At 42.5% G+C, this 21,986-nt stretch overlaps 1 protein-coding gene across 6 annotated transcripts in view; it reads right to left on the reverse strand.

The window, feature by feature from the left end:
* The window catches only part of NUGGC (nuclear GTPase, germinal center associated), a 52,563-nt gene that overhangs the window by 11,010 nt on the left and 19,567 nt on the right, over window positions 1-21,986 (reverse strand). For 5 of the 6 annotated variants that reach the window (XM_032855687.1, XM_032855685.1, XM_032855686.1 and 2 more), the window contains exons 8-14: window positions 19,988-20,163; window positions 18,583-18,601; window positions 18,210-18,299; window positions 9,631-9,736; window positions 8,209-8,342; window positions 3,723-3,887; window positions 361-518 (exon numbers count right to left, since the gene is read on the reverse strand). In XM_032855687.1, the coding sequence (XP_032711578.1) occupies window positions 361-518; window positions 3,723-3,887; window positions 8,209-8,342; window positions 9,631-9,736; window positions 18,210-18,299; window positions 18,583-18,601; window positions 19,988-20,163 (848 nt within the window). The remainder of the gene's footprint in view (window positions 1-360; window positions 519-3,722; window positions 3,888-8,208; window positions 8,343-9,630; window positions 9,737-18,209; window positions 18,300-18,582; window positions 18,602-19,987; window positions 20,164-21,986) is intronic. The other variant, XM_032855688.1, reaches the window with a different exon arrangement.

Consider the following 21,986-nt stretch of genomic DNA (forward strand, 5'->3'; position numbering starts at 1 on the left):
TTATAAAGGCCATGTGTTTGCTTTAACTCCACACTCTCCAACCAAAATAACCTGCCCGGGGCTCAGATCCACAAGAAAATATATCTCTTGCTGCTTGTATGAGATATTTGAAAAATACTGGAAATCATAATATTAGTCTGAAAGCAACAACTCTGTCTGCACTCCAGGTCACCGTGAGAAGTGAAGGAAACTCAACCAAGAAGGCTTTTGTGTTTTGCCAGACCCTAAGCTCTCCTCCTCCAGTTGCAAGCTACTCTTTACACTTCCAGATCCAAAGCACAAATTCTTCTAACGATGAGACTCTGGCCCAGTGCTCTTCAGTTGTTTGTTCGCGAAGAAGCAAGAGAATGAATCCTTTACCTAAAAATGCCTCCAAAAACGGGATCGATCTGGTCATAGATGGGCTGAGTGATGGCTTCATTCAGATCTATTCTTGCGAGGGTCCTGGAGGCATAGACGCCATTTTTCAGGCAAACAGCTTTCAGAGTCTGGTGAAAGCCCTGGTTTCCTCTACTCCTCTAGGTAATTAAACAATAAGTTAGATGAGTTAGTACAGGTTCACTAGAATGCCATGGGATCAGAATCAGATTGCCTTTGGCCAAAGCCTGTGACCAAGAATCACAGGGAAGAGTAGGACAACATGATCTTTTAACATAGGCTCAAGCTAGGCAGAGGGCACAGCGGTCATGCCTTGAGTTCCAGAGCGCCCTATGCTTCTTTGATCCCGACCTCCTCATACAGTTTATAATTGTCTGTTGACTCGTCGGGCTTCACTGCCCAAACACCAGCTTGTTGGGAAAAGGCACAGCGTCTTATCCAGCCTGATGTACTCACCATCTGGCTGCAGTGTAAGTAGTACTTGAAGAACAGTTAGTTGTTAAAAGAGAAATTTTTAAATGAAAATGTGCTATGACTCTACCAGGGATATAGGTTTCACATTTTCCAAGCGTAGCCCAGGTTTTTTTTTTTAGTACTCTTTGTTAAATCTAATGAAATGTAATTTGATTTCTGCATCTTCATATTTTTTCCCAGAGAAATAAATTCACAAATCAGAGGCAAAAAAATATGATGAAGTGAGAGCCACAAGAGATATTGATAAACCTTACCAGATGGCGATCCCTAGTAAAAAGAATAAAAATACATTTGCACAGACCAAAATTTCAGTAGAGGTTCTTGTGATCAATGATATATGCTTTAAGGAACTCTGTTTCAAGTGCAAGGGTATGTCGCATGCTGTGACTAGCATCATACCGTATGTATGTTTTAATATTCTGTCCTTTTCACTTAATATTATAGTAAGGACATTTCCTCAATTCATTGCAAATATTTTCAAAAATTACTTCAATATCCACAAAATATAATATCATATAGCTATAACCTAATTCATTTTACCACTTTCTTATTATTACACATTTTAGGTTATTTTTCTACATTATATAGCAATATGATGTCAGCATATAAATGTTTGCCCAAATTTCTGACCATAAAGGAAAGTGGCCTATCAAAGACACTTCAGACGTGTTTGGAGTCACCAAGAAAAATGCCTTTACAGAACTGATGAGATGAGACAGTTCATGGGACGACATCCTTGTGAAGGTCTGGGGATGGCTGAACCGCTCCTTTCTTTCAGGAGATGAAAGGAATGGTCTCCACTTTGTGTCTTCACCTTCTCAGAACGCTTTTACTCACTTTTGGTGATCTGGGATCTTTCAGCATCATACAGAAGCCATTCTCCCTGGAGTGACTTACTTATCTATTGCTATGAAACAAGTTACCCCAAACCTAATGGCTTAAAACAACAAAAAACATTTATTGAGTATCGCTCACTAGTTTTGTAGGTCAGGAATTCAGATATGGTTTGGCTGTTTCATGGTTCACGAGATAGCCAAGCTGTGAAGCTAAGGTCAAAAGGTGGATAAAGGCCACCTAGAGAAGAGACGAGGGCATGATTCAAGGTCATGGAGAACAGACATTCTGTACACTAGGGTCAAGTGGTACAGCGTTTACTGACAGCAAGAGGAGAAATGTGTGCACACGATCCAGCCTTTTGCAATGCATGGGTCCCTTATGGCCAGCAGACCCATGCCACAGCCACTGTGGGTGACAGTCCTGCACACATCCCACATTGTGTGCAGTACCAACACCCAAGCTTTCCCCCACAGAATCTGAGATACAGACAACTGGGAGCTTGCCTAAGGGCCTTGGACGCCTATATTAAGCAGAACAAAGAAGTATTCACTGAGCATAAAGCAGAGAACAATATTCCCAAGCAAGACGATAAGCCCAGTACAGGCTAAATGCTCTTTTATCTCTCCATAAGGAAGTGTTCCAGGCCCAAAGCCCATTCTTATGTGGCCAAGTTGAGGGAGGGAGGGGTGGAAAGTCTGCATGTCCAGGCTGACTCTATCCCCAGCTGGCCAGTGCTGGCTCAGGGCTCCTCTGTGAGGCTCCATCCGGCATTGGCTGAGGGTACAGTCACCTGAATGGGGCTGGAGGATTTGCTCCCAGGGTGGCCCTGCTACAGAACTAGCCAAGTGACACTGGCTATCTGTGGATCAAACTTCTTACTTTTATGGGGACTGACACATTTGAAACGACGTAACTGGTCAGCCATTACAAGTAGCTGCAATAGTTTGCTGAACACATTTAGGGGGTGCAACAGGCATGTGTGGGGGTTGGGCATCTGGGCTCTGAAGACAGATGGGCCTGTGGTAGATGTGGATGCCATATGAGGCCCCAAAGAGTTGTTCAGCCTCTGTAAGTCTGTAAAATTAAACAATAATAAGAGTGTTTAGCATCCAGAATTGCTGTGAGGATGGAATCAAGTAATGTACCGTATCTGGCACCGGAGTAAGCATTTCATCCACGTTTGCTGGATGCATGAGGGAGTGCGTGTGCACATACTATATTCATGGACACTCAGCCCCCGACCAGCCATAGGGAAGGCACTCTTGTCTCTCATTCTCCTGTGTCAAAATTCTAACAGTCCTCTCCAGGGATCCCACGATCATTCCCACTGCTTTATTCCTTCAGCCCACGGAAATGTAGAGCTCCATTACACACCACCTTCTCACTGCCAATGTTCTAACTCTCCAACTCATATCACAACAATGGCAACAACATACAATCTATGCACTACTCCCAGGTCTAGTACTTATCACATGAGCAGTGTTGTTAATCACTCCTTACTCTTAACTGGTGGCATGGAGTGACCTGTATTCCTCTGACTTGATCTTTTGAAGCTCTGAGCCCAGATGTGACTATGTTTAAAGACAGGGCCTTTAGGGGGGTCCAAGTGAGGGCATAAGTGTAGGTCCTAAGCCTACTGGACTGGTATCCTTATAAGAGAGGGAGAGACTCCAGGGATGCACACACAGAGAAAAGACCACGGGAGGACACAGCGAGAAGATGGCCATGTTCAAGCCAAAAAGAGAAGCCCCAGGAGAAACCAACGTTACACTGCCTTGATCTTGGGCTTCTAACCTTCACAACTGTGAGAAGAAATGTCTTCCCTTTAAACCACCCAGTCAATGGTATTTTATGTTATAGCAGCCCTCCAAACTGATATGAGAAGCCTTGTTTTTCAACAGTTAGCCTTAAATAAATACAACCTGGCACTTACATCTTTATCCTTCAGAAGCCATGGAATAGTGCAAAAAGAGTTTGGAGATAAGGTGGATGTCACTGAATAACACAGGTCCTCCCTGGAGAGGCTCACTTACCACCAGGCATGCCCCAAGGATCCGTCGGTAGGAAGTCCTGGCATTTCGGACTCCTTCTTGCAGAGGCTGCTCTATGTGGGCAAAGCACTGGTCAATGGCCTTCTCCAGCAGCTGTATCTTTTCTTCCACAAATCTCCGCAGGCCACTCATGTGCAAGTATTCATTCTAGGGACAAGGGCCATAAGAAGCATGAGGCCATTGCCTCCCTAAGGGCACTTTCTCTTCAAACGTTGCTTCCTTTATGCTTGCCCACCAACACAAGATTTAGTTTGAGCTAACCATCCTCAGTTGACTTCTTTCCCCCCAATAAAGCATCCCTCAGTGGAGAGACCTCCTTAAGCTTTGTGAGTTGGAGGATATATATATATATATATATATATATATATATATATATATATATATATTCCTCCTGCAACTTACTTTAGGTATCTAATCCATTAGGCTATTTGAGGGAGTAATTAGTCAAATAAAATCCAGTTGCTGTTAAAACATATTTTTTCAATGACATCTGATTCTACAAACCTTTAGCAGCCTTTGTGTACAAAACAGTTTCTGAGGATCATGTTTCTCAAACGTTAACATGTGTACAAATCACTGGCAGGATTTGTTCAAATCCAAGGACCTGAGATTCTATAACTCTAGCAAGCTCCCAAGTGATGCTAGTCTTCTCAGCCCTGGACCACACTTTGAAGAACAAAACTACAGGACACAATAATACAGACATCATCCTTTCTTCAAAGGAGAATACAGTCTAGTCGAGGAGTAAAAGATCTACTCAATTAATACAAGGGAGAGAGAGCTTTGACCTCTTGATTTCAAACTGGGAACTCTGTAGTGGTGTTCTCTGTGTGAGAATCTTGGGGACCCCACAATGCCTACAGCAGATGGAAGCCACACTACTTAGTCCAGCATTTAAGGGCCTCTCACAGCCAGGACTCAGCCAACTTCTCCAGCACCCCCAGCTGTTTGCCCAAAACGTCATCCTATCCCAGGGTAGCTGCTCCTGAACTTGCTACCATTCTCCAAATGTGTCTTCCATTTTGTACCCATACCTTTGCACATGCCTTTCCCATCTTTCCAGACAAAACTCAAAACCCACACCCTGTGCAATGCTTCCCCTGACTCCACCGAGTGAAACTGAGGCTCTCATTCCGGTGCTGTCACTGAATCTTGTACACCCCTGCATTACAGCCCTCCTCTTGCTGTGCTATGTCTGTCTCATTCCATAGCTCCTTCCCTGGACTAGGAACTTGTGGAATGAGTTATTCATGTTTGTTTATTCCGAGTTATGGCACAGAGTGCGCAGTGGGTAAACATTTTGGAGAGAATGAAGACCAGAGAGAAACTGAGAGATAATGTGAGCTTTTAAATTCTCTTCTAAATCTGATGACAGAAATCACTCTAAATTGATGTGTGACCTTATATAAATGACAGCTTTTCTAGATCTTGACTGCATTGGAGTGAATGAGGCTGAATGTTCTTGAAAACACCCTTAAACTCCTGTACTCCTCAAGACTTAGAGTACATGAATTTTAGAGTTTATGGAGACTATTTCACAGATTCTCATAGTTTTTCCACTAGTAAGAATTCTATAAGCCATACTTTTCTTTCAGAGTGCCCTCTGGATTCTTCTGAGTTTGTGATTTCACTGGTGGTCAAAAGAAAATAAGAAAGATGTCATCAACAGAAACTTTATGGGTGGGGTACCTGGGTGGCTCAGTGGGTTAAGCCTCTGCCTTCAGCTCAGGTCATGATCTTGGGGTCCTGGGATCGAGCCCCGCATCAGCAGGGAGCCTCCTTCCCCCTCTCTCTCTCTGCCTGCCTCTCTGCCTACTTGCAATCACTCTCTCTATCAAATAAATAAATAAAATCTTTAAAAAAAAAAGAAACTCTACAGGAAAGATTCTCACAATGTTTCATACTCAACAGATCATTGTTAAATAAACAAAAGAATGATAAGAAGGAGCAAGTCTGGGAATAAAAGAACAGTAAGAAAGGGAAGAGCTTACATCTACTATGAATAAACGCAGGGTTCATTTGACATTGAGATGTCATAATCAGCTTTCTACTGATTCATAAAAAGAATGACTAGATCCCTACTCATTTAGAATCACTAACTACCCAGACTCTTTTTTTTGTTTGTTTGAGTCATAATCTTAAAAAAATGACCAATCACTGCATTTTTTCAGAACGCAAAGGAACTGACAAAACTCTCACCTTCCAACTTTCCATCAATGAACTAAGACTGAGACCAATATCTGAGGCCAAAGGATTTTGAGGAAAAATCCTGGCTGATGCTCATGTGAAGGGCTACCCCAGAAGTGCCAACCAGGCCCCTTCTCTGTGTTTTCTGCCACCTACAGCCTGGCCTCTAGGGAGGATGGCACGGAGTCCCTCCACAGGCTGCCCACCCCTCCCCCTTAGCAGAGAAGAGGACCAAGGCAGGCATTTCTCAGTTTGATTGCAAAATGCCTTGTCCTTGTGTTTATAAAACAAACCAACCACACACAGTACCACATCTGATTTGTTTTCCATCGGCACTTCCAAAAGCAATCTTTCGCTGGGCAGAGAGGCAATTTTCACCCTGAAGAACATTTTCGGGAAGTTAAAAGGTCAAATACTTCCCTGATATTTCAGAGGACAAAGTTAAATTAGAAATTCAACTTGTTGCGCTTGTTTTGTTTTTCTTTTTCCCTCACAGAACTAGGCCAAAATGAGGCATAAGAAATATGGTGAAAAAGACAGGGAACCTTGTTCTGTGTGTCATTTTTATACAGAATTTTTTTAAATGCAGACATTTGACCAAAACTGTGACGACGATCTCCAGCTGGCATGTCTTACTTTTCACATTGAAGTCAGGTCTCCATTATCTGCCCCCTGTGGCCACGCCATAGGGCCAGCCAAGGTATACTTTCCCACATTCTCAGGACCAGCCCCTTGAACTCTCAGAGAGCCCTACTGGTCCACTTTCTTTGCTCCCTCCTTGTCCAGCATAACAAAACGTTGGACAATTTGGTTGAACAAATCTGATGGTTGATAACAAGTGTGGAAATAAACACCAACCAAATGAGAACATGTGAAGCTACTGATTTCGAGCTTGCTAGAGCAAGAGAGTCAGCTCAGCCGTCAGCACTTGTGCTGGCAGAGATTCAAAGACAGGCCAAGGAGTGGGAAGGCGTCAGATGCCCTCATCAGAGGCCACTGTCACAGGGGAGCTGTGGGCGAACAAACTAGAAGTGAGGATCCTATGTGATTCATCAGGGTGCATGTTTGACTTCTCTGATTGGAAGCAGGAATAAAGATGAGGGAAACTGTCAGTTAGTAACCAATCAGCCCATTTGGGTCTGATTATTACAAACATTATTGCTTAGGTTCTTGGATTGTTACTAGAGATAGCAGTTGGATTCCCTATGAATCTAACTTACAGCAGGCTGCCCTCCTGAGCGGTTTATTGCAGATACGGAGTTGGTTTCCCAGGCAGGTTACTGCAGGCTGTGGGTCAGAGTTCTGTTTTAAAATAGGACTGCCTGTTTATCTATTCAAATGCAATTCAAATGTATTCAAATGCCTCACAAAGAAGCAGTATAGTTGGTGATTGATTGGAATGACAGATTTTTCTCCAAAACTCTCCCTTGCCTCTAACTTAGCAGCCAATCCATCTTATTTTCGGGTAAAATAACAAATCATCAGGGTGGCTGGGTGACTCAGTGGCTTGGGGCCTCTGCCTTCAGCTCAGGTCATGGTCTCGGGGTCCTGGGGTCGAGGCCCGCATTGGGCTCTCTGCTCGGCAGGTAGCCTGCTTCCTCCTTTCTCCCTCTCTGCCTGCCTCTCTGCCTGCTTATGATCTCTGTCAAATAAATAAATAAAATCTTTTTTTTAAAAATCATCTATCAAAGAGATAATTTTGCCTATTCCCATGAGAAGAGTAATTTGGAACTGGTCATTCAGAAGCCCACCATTCCAGACTGTGAAAATATATATCTAAACTCTTTGCTGAATGTCCCTGCTAGCTCCCTTCCTCTCACATTATTGTACTAGGCTCCTCTGAGTTTGAGATTCTGATAGCACCTAAGTATAAACAAAATCCATAGAAAGATGAAAAAATTTTTGGACATATGCATAACCATGTTTCTGTAGGATAACCAAGAATTGTAAGTATTCTACGAGAGTGAAACAAATCACTTCTGTTATCACTTAAACACATTCCATCTTATTCAAGTTCCCAGGAGAGATAAAAGTAACTGCTGATCATTTCTACATTTTCCTCTCTCAACCCATCTGTCTCAGGCAAAATATCATTCCTTCGTTTTTTACTCAAATGTCACCATTGTAACCCTCGAATTATCTTTTTGTTCTCTTTAGATTTTCTGAGCTTAGTATCTTCCTTTGATATGAGAAGAAAAAAATATCATAAGTTATTTTCCTAACTCAGTAAAAGGGAATGTTTTGCCCAGGCTGAGAGGCAGAGAATAAGTTTCTTCCATACCGGCGGGTTTTCCGTGCAGTTGAAACTGTCTGTGAGGAGCAATAAACCAAAGGCTTCAGTCACATACTTGGTCACCATCCTCCTCTTCTTGTCCAGGAGCCTTTTCCTGATATAGCCTCTTAACCTGGGGATTTCTGGAATTCACAGGCAGCACAAACAATTTGAAAAGGCCAGAGTTCACAGCAAAGAGAATTCACAAAAATGAACAGATCGGAATGGGCAGTCAGCCTTAACTAAGGTCCTACGTGGGATGACTGCCCACTCCACCAACTTTTCTGGGGATGTTTTTTCTATGTCTAGGATCAACAATAATGAATGGTAGATCAGCAATGATGAATACTAACTTTTATTTAGTGGTACAACTCCAATTAAGTAGAAAAGTACAGGCTGGTTAGAAACATTGGCACTTCCCTCTGGAATGCTACTTACAAAGAATTGAACCAAAGGTGCTCACAGTCCCAGAGTCTCAGCTCTTCCCTCCCCCAGACTTTTCCATCTATATCAAAAAACCCATAATACAAAAATCACTCACGCTTGCTGTAGGAAGGATGAGAATCTCTGCTGAATGGGAATTCTGGATTAGAAATTCATCTCAGTCCTAACCTTTTGTTAGTCAGAAGATAAGAGGCGTCATCTGACTTTTCTTCCCATTATTCCCATAAGTGGAAATTCTTCTGTATCATTTCTTGCATATGCCATGCTGATTATTTCTTTTACATCCTTGTTCAAGAAGTTCCCCCATTTCTAGCAACATTTTATACTTTCTGCCCCTTTGCCTCCTCTCCCACGCAGACGTGTATGGTAAAATGCCTGCACATCTTAAGCCATTTTAAGCTCAGATCAATGTCAAGTTCAGAGCCTGCCTGCTCGCCTACTTCCCACTGAGTGCTCCAGTCACACAGACCTCTAGGTTCTCTAGGCTTCCATCATATTCACGGCACCATTTAACTAAGCCTTATTTGTACCTTGATTTTTACACATGGCTTAGTACGAGCTCCTCATCTAGGTTTTAAGTTCTGGGAAGAAAGGGGTCATGTCTTCTGCTTTTTCTTCCTTAGGGACAAAGCATACACCAGATGCTGGTTAAATACATCTAATACTTGCAGCTAGGTGAGTGCAGAATTGCAAACCAAATACTTAGGAAATAACAACCCAATCTCTGACCTCCACCAACTCTTGGTAAAAATTGGATAAAAGAGGAACTGTGGTCTCAGGCACCACAGCAATGCAGAGAGAAAAACGGATACATCTGCTAATATGTACAAAAACTCTGACAAGCTGGAAATGTCACACAGAAAATTCTAGAGAGGGAAATTCAGCATGCCAAGCTTCATCTTGAGAATTCCAGTAATTGAGATTAAAATATATATATATATACATATATATATATATATATATATATATATATATATATAAAATTACCAGTTTCCTCCTCAGTGAGTAGAGCCTGCTGCCAGTATTCCTGGGCGCTGACTGTATACACCAGATCAGAAGCCTCCAGAACCTTGGAGTCAGCGGGCAGTTTTCTCTGAAGTGAGAGAGACACAGGGAACAGAATGATTCAAACATGGTGAAGGAAACAACACATAGGCCTTATAAGAACTGTCAGCAAGCTTCAGCTCACTCACTTTCAACCCTGCAAGAGCCCCATAAGGAACACAGCACACCCGTACATCAGGTGTTCCCATCTGTCCACACCCCACAAGGTTGGACATTGTAAGAAAACCGCTGCAGAGAAACTATTCTCTTGGGAGTTAAGAATAACAATTCTAGGGGCGCCTGGGTGGCTCAGTGGGTTAAAGCCTCTGCCTTCAACTCTGGTCATGATCCCAGGGTTGTGGGATCAAGCCCCACGTAGGGCTCTCTGCTCAGCAGGGAACCTGCTTCCTCCTCTCTCTGCCTCCTTGTCTGCCTACTTGTGATCTCTACCTGTCAAATAAATAAATAAAATATTTTTAAAATTAAAAAAAAAAACAATTCTAGAAGGAAACATATAGAGAAAATAGTTCAAGGTGTACTGAAATGTTCAGAGAAGGGGAAAGTACCAGGATGCTTTACGGGAACAACAAAAAGAGCTAGAGCCGGCTGTAACCAATTCTGCCTTTAGTGACATCACCCTAGTACCTTGAACTTGGCAACGGTGGGAGTATTACACCTTGGGAACCAACAAATGCTAGAAATCAGGGCTTTTTTGCTTTGTTTCTTTTCTTTTTAAACAGAGATCTGGTTGTTAAATATTTTTCTACACCATACAACACGGGACAAAGGTGCTGTGAAAATGCAAGTTTCTTAGCTGGGTACTTAGTGAGTAATCAGATGCATTTAAAAGCAGAGCAATGTCTAAGTAAAGCATGGTCTTAAATGTCAAGGAATTATGAATGTGAGAAAATCTTTTTTATGATTAGAAAAATCATCATCACAGAGAAGTCACACTGGGATTAAACACAAATATTGTTCCATAATCGCTCATTACTCTCACTTACGAGAAAAGAAGGGGCACCTGGGTGGCTCAGTTGGTTAAGCATCCAACTCTTGGTTTCGGCTCAGGTCATGGTCTCAGAGTCATGAGATTGAGCCCTGAGTCGGGCTCCATGCTGAACACAAAGTCTGCTAAAGTTTCTCTCTCCTTCTCCCTCTGCCCCTTCCCGCCTCACTCTCTCTCTCAAATAAATAAATAAATCTTTAAAAAAATGAACGAAAGAGAGAAAAAAAAAAGAGAAAAACCATAAAGGGTTGTGTGTGTGTGCATGGGTGTTTGGGGTCGGTCATTAGAAAACCATGGAGAATTGTCCATCTCTTTCTGATGCAAAGACCCAACAGAGCCGAGTGAGTAGTCCACCAGGAGAAGCGAGAGACCACATGTCTGGTAATCTGTGAGCCCGTGCAGTCAAGGCTGGGATAGAGATGCCTGGGTAGGCTTCCAGAAGCCCCACACACAACAGTCAGGGCTGAAATTATACAAAAGATCTGCCAAGATTAACTTTTCCCCCCTTCTGATAGAGTTTTTTTTTTTTTAAAGATTTTATTTATTTATTTGACAGGCAGAGATCACAAGTAGGCAGAGAGGCAGGCAGAGAGAGGAAGGGAAGCAGGCTCCCTGCTGTGCAGAGAGCCCGATGCGGGGCTCGATCCCAGGATCCTGGGATCATGACCTGAGCCGAAGGCAGCGGCTTAACCCACTGAGCCACCCATGCGCCCCCTGATAGAGTTTTGACTCTAGCAAAAAAGTTTAGGGAAAGCTGAAACTATTTTCTACTAGGAGATGAAACGGATGTGGAATTAAATCTAAGTAGGGTTTTAGAACAATTGAAAGAAAGGAGTATGCCTCACTTTGCCTAGGTGTTTACATTATTTAAAATCTTGCTCTAAATTCTGTGTACCTCTTCTTTTTTTTTTTAAAGATTTTTTATTTATTTATTTGACAGAGAGAGATCACAAGTAGACGGAGAGGCAGGCAGAGAGAGAGAGAGAGGGAAGCAGGCTCCCTGCTGAGCAGAAAGCCCGATGTGGGACTCGATCCCAGGACCCTGAGATCACGACCTGAGCCGAAGGCAGCGGCTTAACCCACTGAGCCACCCAGGCGCCCCCTGTGTACCTCTTCTAAAAATTACTGACGATTAGTTAACACTTCTGCTTGCATTATAGTACAGAGAAATATTTTTATAGTGCCAATGAAGTGACTATAGTATGCAGGTTCCGTGTCATTATAAAAGAGATACAGAAACAGTTACAACTGGAAAGTAGGATCCAAGAGGTGAGTGGATACTCATCAGATTTTCCCATGGAAAGATGAGTCACTGTTATAATTTACACACAGTGTTTGTTAGAACAGTGTATAGCACCATAGATATTAAAGTTTGTAAGAAATATGATATATGAGAGAGAAGAAAGCTTGTAGCCCAAAACAGGAGGGATATTAGATGAAAGCAAAATCAAAAGAGGGATAGTAAAGCTGGAGGTGTCTTGAGATCAGTAATATAAATCATGACCCCATTTTCAAAAAAAAAATTTCTTTTATAGCTTTGTCATTAAAATAATTTTGCAGTGATATCACCCTGCCCACTGCTTTTGCTTTCATTTGATATGGACCCCTAGCACCCCAACTTTTATTTTTAGCATGGTTCTTTACTAAAAGAAACCCAGGTTTATTTGAGAGTAGGGGGTCCCTATCTTGGGGCAGGGAAAAATAAAAGGAGCCTGAGTATTTTGTTGTTGCCAAAGAACAAAAATATTTTTAAAAAATGTCTGGGTAAGGCTAAAAGGAACCAGCTTAAATTACAGACTGCCATTGGCCAAGAGGTGAACTGGAACAATAAAAAGAACACAGTAATTCTGTGAAAAGCCATGAGTCCTCAAACCAAGTAAAATAATAATAATAAGAAAAAATATATATGTATTGGTCTCTGCCCCCAGATCCTGACACAGGAATTCCTTATAAATTGGGGTGCTAGGACAATCTTTGGTTCTAACATTAATCCTGGACCCCGGTTCTCAGCACAGAGCTCCTAAAACCATTGTTATTTCCTAAGTGGTAAGAGCACTAGAACTATCTCTTGTTCTAATATTTGGTTTTTGACTCTAGTACCTGACACAGATCCTAAATCCCTTTGAATTAGTCCTAAGTTATAGGAGTTTCTTCTTTTTCTAATGAGGCAACTCTGGGTGAGCTCCTAAATAGGGGCTGGTTACAGAAAGGTCAGGTCATTAGAAGTTTGGAATTTTCAGCCCTACTCTACCCACACCCCATTCTCCAGAGAGGGTAGAGGGGCTAGAAATAGAGTACTTGGCAATGCCTCTGTGAGGAAGCCTCCATAAAATCCCAACAGGATGGGGTTCAAAGAGCTTCCAAGTGGGCAAACACATTCCCATAACGAGAGGGTGATGTTGCCCAACACCATGAGAACGGAAGTTCTTGCATTTTGACCCCTCCCAGACCTTTCCCTATATATCTCTTCATCTTGCTGTTCATCTGTATCTTTTATTCTTTATTGTATAAAAAAACTGGTAAGGGGCGCCTGGGTGGCTCAGTGGGTTAAAGCCTCTGCCTTCGGCCCAGGTCATGGTCTCAGGGTCCTGGGATCGAGCCCCACATTGGGCTCCCTGCTCAGCAGGGAGCCTGCTTACCCTCTCTCTCTGCCTGCCTCTTTGCCTACTTGTGATCTCTGTCTGTCAAATAAATAAATAAAATCTTAAAAAAAAAACTGGTAAATGTAAGTAATTATTTCCCTGCATCCTGTGAGCTGTTTTAGTTAATAATCGAATCCAAGGGGAAAAAGATCATGGGGACCTTCAATTTGTAGCCAAGTCAGATGGAAGTTGTGGGTAAACTAGGGACTTACTATTTGCAGTTGGCATCTGAAGTAGGGGGAAGTATTGTGGGACTGAGCCCTTCACCTGTGAGATCTGATGCTATGTCCAGGAAAATATTTTCAACTAAATTTCAGTTAAATTGTAGGATGCCCTACCCCATGACCCAGTAATTACACTACTAGGTATTTATCCAAAGGATAAAAAATAGTGATTCAAAGGGGGTACATTCACCCTGATATTTATAGCAGCACTGTCCACAATAGCCAAAATATGGAAAGACCCCAGTTGTCCATCAACAGATGAACAGATAAAGAAGATGTGGCATATATATATATATATTACACAGCCATCAAAAAGGATGAAGTCTTGCCATTTGCAACAACGTGGATAGAACTAGAGGCTATTATGCTAAGTGAAATAAGCCAGTCAGAGAAAGACAAATACTATATGATTTCACCAATATGTGGAATTTAAGAAACAAAACAGATGAACATAGGGGAAGGGAAGGAAAGGAAAAATAAAATAAGATAAAAACAGAGAGGGAGGCAAACCATAAGAGACTCTTAACTCTAGGAAACAAACTGAGAGTTGCTGGAGGGGAGATGGGTGGGGGGATGGCGTAACTGCGTGATGGGCAATAAGGAGGGCATGGGATGTAATGAGTAATGAGCACTGGGTGTTATGTGCAACTGATGGATCACTAAATTCTACCCCTGAAACTAACAATACACTACATGTTAACCTAAAAAAAAGAAAAAAAAATGTAGTGTCACAGAGAACTGCTCAGTGTGGGAAAAAAAATCCCAACACCGATGTCAGAAGTGTTGTTAACTGTGTTAGCACGGACTGGAAGAATTAATATCATTAAAATGTGCATCCTGCCCAAAGCAATCTACAAATTCAAGGCAATCCCTATCAAAATACCAAAAGCATTTTTCATAGAACTAAAACCAATAATACTAAAATTTGTATGAAACCACAGAAGAGCCCAAATAGCCAAAGCAATGTTGAGAAAGAAAAACAGCTACATGGGTCACGAGTCCAGATTTCAAACCATACTACAAAACCATAGTCATCAAAACAGTATGATACTGGCACAAAAACCAATACATAGATAATGGAAGAGAAAAGACGACCCAGAAATAAACCCATGCTTGTATGGTCAGTTAAACTACCATAAAAGAGGCAAGAATATACAATGGGGAAAACACAGTCTCTTCAATAAATGGTGTTGGGAAAGCTGATCAGATACATGCAAAAGAATGAAACTTGACTACTTTCTTAAACCATATACAAAAATAAGCTCAAAATGGATTAAAGACCTAAATGTAAGGCCTGAAATCATAAAACTCCTAAAAGAACAGTTAGGCAGTAAACATTTGGACATTGTATTTATTTGGATCTCTTTCCTCAGGCAAAGACAACAGAAGCAAAAATATACAATTGGGACTACATCAAACTAAAGAGCTTTTGGCCAGAGAAAGAAACAGTCAACCAAACAAAAAGGCAACCTACTGAATGGAAGAACATATTTGCAAATCCTACATGGGATAAGAGGTTAATATTCAAAATATATAAAGAATTCATGGGAGAATACACCAAAAAACCAAATAATCCAATTAAAAATGGGTAGAGGAAAACAAAAAGATGGGTAGGGGAACCGCACAGACATTTTTCCAAAGAAGACATATAGATGGTCAACGGACAAATGAGAAATGCTCAACATCACTAGTCACCATGAAAATGCTACTTACAACGGCAAGATATCATCTTACACCAGTCAGAGGGTCTAGTATCAAAAAGATAAGAAATAATAAGTGTTAGTGAGGCTGTGGTGGAAAAGGAACCCTCATGCACTGTTGATGGGATTGTAAATAGGTGCAGTCTCTGTGGAAATAAGCATGGAGGTTCCTGAAAAAAATTAAAAATAGAAATACCATATGATCCAGCAATTCCCCTTCTGGCTACTTATTTGAAGAAAATGAAAACACTGATCTGAAAAGATCTATGCACCCTCCTGCTCACTGCAACATTATTTGTAGTAGCCAAGATATGGAAGTGACCTAAGTGTCCATTGATGGATGAATGGATAGGGAAGATATGTTATAGACACATACAGTGGCATACTACTCAGCTCTAAAAATGAATGGAATCTTGCCACTTGCAACAACACGGATGGACCTACAGGAAGTTACACTAAGAGAAACAAGTCAGATGGAGGAAGACAAATACCATATTATTTCACTTATAAGGAATATAAGAAACAAAACAAATGAACAAACAAAACAAAATGGAAACAGATTCACAAATTTGGAGAACAGACATGTGGTTGCGGGAGGGGAGGGGGGATGGATGGATGGGCAAAACAGGTGAAGGGAATTAAGAGGTACAAAATTCCAGCTACAAACTAAGTAAGTCATGGGGATGTGAAGTACGGCATAGGGACTAAAGTCACTAACACTGTAACAACATGGGGACAGATGGTAACTAGCCTTACTTGGTGGTGATGTTTTTGTGATGTATAGAACTGTCAAATCACTATGTTGTACCCCAGAAACTAATATAATATTGTGCGTTGACTGTACTTCAACTGAAAAAAAGAAGTGTCGTGAGTGTGTTAATAGCGTGAGAGGAAAGGAGAGACACACAGGAGGAGTGGGATGGTTTTCATTCCAGGTACCCTAAAGCTGTGTCATACCTAGCTCCAAGGACGCACCTGAGAATGGAAACACCCAGCTCTCTTTCACCGGCCACATAAAATTAGTCATCCAGACTTGGGGGTGTAAGCTCCCTAACATCTCTCGAAGGTCTTTCCTCTCCTCTAGTCCTGTAGTGACTGCCTTGTTCAAGCTCTTAGCTCTTCCAGCGGGATTACAGGAAAAGGCTCCCCAACAGGTCTCTCTCGGCATCTGGTCTTCACTTGCCCCCCCCCCTCCATTCTCCTTAACGCTGAGAAAATGATCTTTCTAAAATACATAGTATTTCCAGACTACACTCTACAAATGGAGCCTCAGGGGTCTGTCATTTTTCTTACAATATGTTTTCCTAATTTTTATTTTTATAATAAAAAATCAGCATAGACATCTATAGGAATGATTGCTTTATAATCAACTTCTGCCTCATATTTTCTATGATTAAGATTCAATTTGCTCCAATGAAGGCATGCAGTACAAGGGAAGGGTTCACAATAATTCAGCTGAAGTCAAGTGGTCAGAGAATTAAGGTATCACCTGGCCCTCAGAGGTGTAGGTGTGCAGACCTCAAAAGGACTTGTATGATAGAACCCTAGTCACCCGGCAAGCTGACTCACTGTTGTCCAGACCCTATCTCATATGCACCAACGCGCCACATTTATTGGCAATAAATGTAGTTGTGAATTGCGTATTGAAGTACTTTGTGTTTTTGTTTCCAGAAATAAAATGATGAGGTACTCGTTAAATGCATATTTCTTGAATGCCAGCAAGAAAGCTGAAGAGAATAGGAACAGCTTTGCTCACTTATTGCCTCATTAAAAGCAGCATTTAAGAATTGGTTGGTCAAAGATTTTGGCTTAAGTACAAGGTCTGATTATTCTGAATTAGAGACAAAAGTTTTGAAAATTTCAATTCCACTTTGTACATCAGACGTTTTCTGCATCAATGTAATTGAATTCAAACTGCAGAATGCAATTAAATATAGAACTGGACATCGGGCCATATGTTTTTACCATTACCCAGCGCCAAAGATTTAGTTTCAGCAAAACCAAGACATCTACCCCATTATGCTGACCCCAATATACCACTACTATGTTTTGTTTATAGTTTATCTTAAAATCGGTTTTAGTTTTATCATTGTATAAGACAATTATAGTAAGGAGATTTATGTCTGTAATTTATTTTAGTGGCAGAATAACAAAAAATAATTTGAGAAAATACAGAGATTCCCACAGAACAATTTCTCAAGCTTAGGGAGGCATCTGGGGGGGGGCTCAGTCAGTCAAGCATCTGACTCTTGATTTCAGCTCAAGTCATGATCTCAGGGTCATGAGATCGAGTCCCGTGTCGGGCTTTGCTCTGGGCACAGAAACAGCTTAAGCTATTCTCTCTCTCCTTCTGCCCTTTCTGTCCTCCATCTGCTCAACCCCTTACTCCAGCTCTCTCTCTCTCTAAAAAATAAAAAAATAGCTCCAGCCTTATCTCCCAATGCTTCTGCAGAAGGCCCTTTCTCTCACATCCTTACCTTACTAAAGACTACTGGTTCTTTATAATTCTGCCCAAGGGCATGAGGAGTTTTCCCTGCACCTCTCTGCAACACCGTCTCTCTGCCTGCTAGTGAGATCTGGAGAAGATCGTGTGTCCCCGTGGCACCCTATGCATTCCTCCCTCGAATCATCCTCAAACAGTGTGATGATCTCTGATATCACCTGTGGGTATCTCTCTCTCAGTGGACCGTATGCTCATCCCATCCTTCCAGCAACCACGGGAGGTAGATGTTATCATCTCCCCATTTTACAGATGAGAAAGTGGAGGCTCAGGGAGAAGTAATTTGCCAAAAGTCACAAAGTTATCAACCAGGAGGACTAAGTTGACTCCAAACTGTTTGTTCCAAAGCTTTTGATGTGGCAACTACACAAGACCCAGTAGACATCTGTTTCTGAAAACAGATGAGTGGTTGAAAAGCAAAAAAACACATTTGGAAATCTGTTAACTCACCTTGAGCTTTTCCTTGAGAATTCTATTCCTTTGTAGTTTTATCATTTCATTTCTTTCTAAAACAGCCTCCCGCTGACTCAAAATAGCTCGCTAGTTTGGGAAAAGAAATGAAAGCATGACTAAGAGTCCAAGGTTATCGAGAGTGATACGGTGATAAGCTACACAGTTATTTCTGGCATAACTTCATTTGGCCCAGACAAATGTGTATGGCTTTGAATTTTATAGTATTAATCATGAAAAGTATTATTAAAAATAACGAGTTCTTGCATATGTCCAGACTCATTAAGTTGTTATATGAAATGCGTGCAATTATTTGTGTATCAATTGTATACCAATGGAGCTTAAAAAATAGAAATAACTAGTCCGTACTTACATTTCCCACTTTTCTTTCCCTGAAACGAAAATTGTAACAATTACTTAACTCGTTTTGTGTGTCACAGCAGTCTTTCAACTTTCCCTGAAAGTAGTATATACAGTTGTGCCTTAATTCCTTCACATAAGCTTTCTTTGGTCCAAATGTCCTCTCTTCTGATCTACCTCCAGTGTCCACTTGAAACAAGTGTCTTTATTTCTCATTGTTTTGTTGGTGCTGGAATTTTCTGTGGCCCCATCCCCCGGCCCAATCAAAATGCAGTCCCCTCTCTCTGGGTCCCCATAACACTTTGCTTGTCCCTCTCTTATAAGCTTTAACCTTCTTGTAAGACAGCAGACTTGGTGACTAGGTTCTGTGCCCTTCTGAATGTGCAGCCCCTACCACAGTGTTCAATAAGGGGTTCATAAATCTGATGGAATAATGTTCAGTTGCAGAGTTGGCACTGGAAGGGAGCACTGGAGATACTATTCTGGGGCAGGGGGCGGGGTGAAAGGAGCCTGCAGGCCAAAAAAAAAAAAAAAAAAATTTGAAGCTGAAGTTCCAACCTAACCCATGAAAGCAAGAAGCCGGGGAAACATCCTTAGCCTTTTTCTTTACCCGAGACGGTGTCTCTGCTTCGTGAATTTCTGGAGACACGGGTGCAAATTTCAGTGGGGGTGGGGGAAGGGCAGAGATGACAGGTGATCGGTAAGGATGCTCTTATTAGAGCAAGGAAGCATTAACAACATTCTATCTGGTGACCACAGGCCCGTGTACCCAGGACAGGTTGATACTTGCTGTAAGGGTTAAGAACACCCCCTTTCCACTTTCAAAGCATGCCAGTTGAGAAGGTAAGTTATGGCTCTCTTGGTTACAGACTTACAGAGATCCATGTAGAAATGGGCACTCTTTAACATCTATTAAACTCTAAAATGCTTACCTTCCACTAAAATTTAGTCAGAATGCTGTTACTTTTGGCCAAAGCTCTGAAACATCGAGAACCTTGTTCCATAGGGGTTTAAAGCCTGAAACAGAATCTGACACTTTAAGGTTGTGCAATGTCAGATAGCACTCTAGACACTGCCTACCAGCTGTGGGGGCGTCTCCATGTCCCATATCTGTGGGGTGCCAGCACAAGTCTGAGAGGTGCTCTTTGCATCTCCTACACACGAGTGGCACCCTACATGGGGACAGCCTACTGGGTATTGAGCAGCTATTCTGTTAGAGGGCCCACAGTGTTCAGATTCCCAAGGCAATCTACCTAAAGCCCCAAGGGTCCTAATGTCCTCGGAGGTTCCCCAGACTTCTCTTTCATCCCCAGCAGTTGCTTCCCTGGGTCTGAAATGCCCAGGGGTCAAAGCTCTGTCATTGCGGCAGCTGGGACCCATAGAGGAAAGCCCACAGGCCCTCGAGCCCAGCCCTGTACCTCAGATATTCCGGCAGGTGGAGTTTGTCGGTCTTGGTGACCACCAGTGCCACGTCCCTGCAGAAGCCCCTTTGGCAGGCTTTGATGCTCTCGTTCAGCAGGTCTTCATGGGCTCTCCCTCCAGAAACTCTTTCGATGTCACTGATCACCCAGATCACTGAGCATTTATCAATGGTCTGTGAAACAGAACCACCATAGTTTTAAGAACGTAAGTGGCATCTCAGTTGTAGAGGACATGAGCCCTTAATGTATCATTTATGTCCTCTGCCCATTTATGACGCTCTGTCCCATCTCTCTTCCAGTCCTGCCTCTCAGCTCTCCCCACCACATTCTCCATGTACCAGCCAGGCTGAGCTTCTTGAATTTTCTCAGATGTAACTTGGTCTTTCATCCCTCAGGACCTTTACACTTGCTATGACCTCTGCTTGACCCCCATTCGCCCTTTGGATTGACCACCCCTCCTCTGCATCCTCCAGCACCTGGACTTACCTGTTATGGTATCTCTCAGACTTAGTGCATAGGCTGGGCTCTCTGTACCGCTTCACCCCACCTAACCCCACACCACCCCTAGACTGTGAGGTACTTGAAGGGAAGAAGTAGCACTTTGCAGCTTGGAATTCACATCACCCTTTGGCACAGCAATTGACCCCTCCTGGAGGCTTCATAGCTATTTGTAGCATTACTGATTGATAGAATTCAAGAAATCAGACCTCCAGCCCCAGATCCATCACTGGCTTGCTTTACCTCAGTTGTCTCCTAGGGAAAATTATTGTTTTTCCAGAACTAGTTACTGGTCACGCATCGACCTCAAAGTTATCAGCACAAGGCATCAGTTCCATGTTTGACTGCCCCTGCGTATGCAGCACACTGCCACCACGTGGGGGCAAGGAGCCCCTGGAGACATTTTTAATTGTTATGACTTGGGGTAAGCTAGTGGGCGGGGGTGGAGGACAGGAATGCTGTTAAAACATTCGCCAGTGCCCAGGTGAGCAGCCCCCCAAAATGTCAACAGTGCTGAGGCTGAGAAATCTTGGGTTTTGAGTTTGTTTTTACCAGTGGAACCTTTTTCAATTGAAATCTTAGGACAATTTCCAAAAGATTTTTTAAAATTGAACTGCTTTAATTGAATTGGAGATGGAGGGTTTGGAGCCCCCCACCTCCTCAGCATCCTCAACCCTCTGTCCATGCACCTCTTGGCTTTGTGGATCATTATTTTTAAACTGTCTATCTCCAGAGTTAGACAAACGTCACTGTTTTACAGAGGTAAAAGATCAGGAGGCTAAAGATCAGTTTGAAGGCCATACAACTATGGGCCCTGAGCCTCCTCCTTATGGATGGACTCCCATTGAGGCAGGAAAATAAAAACAACTGGCTCCCTCCATTTCCAAAACTGTAATCTATCTAGGGAAGCATCTAGATCTTCAGTCAGGTTGTGGAAGATCGCAGGATAGCAGGCTACCAGCTTCCCCAGGGCAAGGCCTCTTTCACCTTTGTATTCCCATGGTCCTGGGAAACTACAGATGCTTCCTAAATGTTTATTAACATAAGAGAACTGCAAATTTCTGGCCCTACACAAGGCTCTGACTGCCAGGACTTGGTCAAGTTAGAGGCTCAGAAGAACGAAAAAGACTACCTAGAGCAACTAAATTTAGGAATCAGTAGGGTGATATCCATACCAGCCCAACACTCCCTCCCATAAGGAGAATGGGGCCTCAGAGAGCTCAGGCGACAGGCTGAAGGTGTCATGACTTCAAGGCGGCAGACAGAGACACATGAACTCATAATAGTCTTAGCTTAGGGACAGCAAGGCGGGAAGCTAGAGGGAAGAGGGAGGGGGCATTGTGCTCTGTTCTCCCTAAAAAGTGGGGAGTCTTTAGTCACTCCACGTGAGAGAGTCTCACAAAACCACAGGCATGCAGGGGAGCTGAGGCCAAGCAGAACAGGCCGGGAACCATCCCTTCACTGTAGCCTGACCTCCTCAGAGAGGCTGATCTGGGCC

Source organism: Lontra canadensis, unplaced genomic scaffold (genome assembly GCF_010015895.1).
Source record: "Lontra canadensis isolate GAN:19392208 unplaced genomic scaffold, GSC_riverotter_1.0 scaffold10, whole genome shotgun sequence".
In the NCBI taxonomy this organism is placed as follows: domain Eukaryota; kingdom Metazoa; phylum Chordata; class Mammalia; order Carnivora; family Mustelidae; genus Lontra; species Lontra canadensis.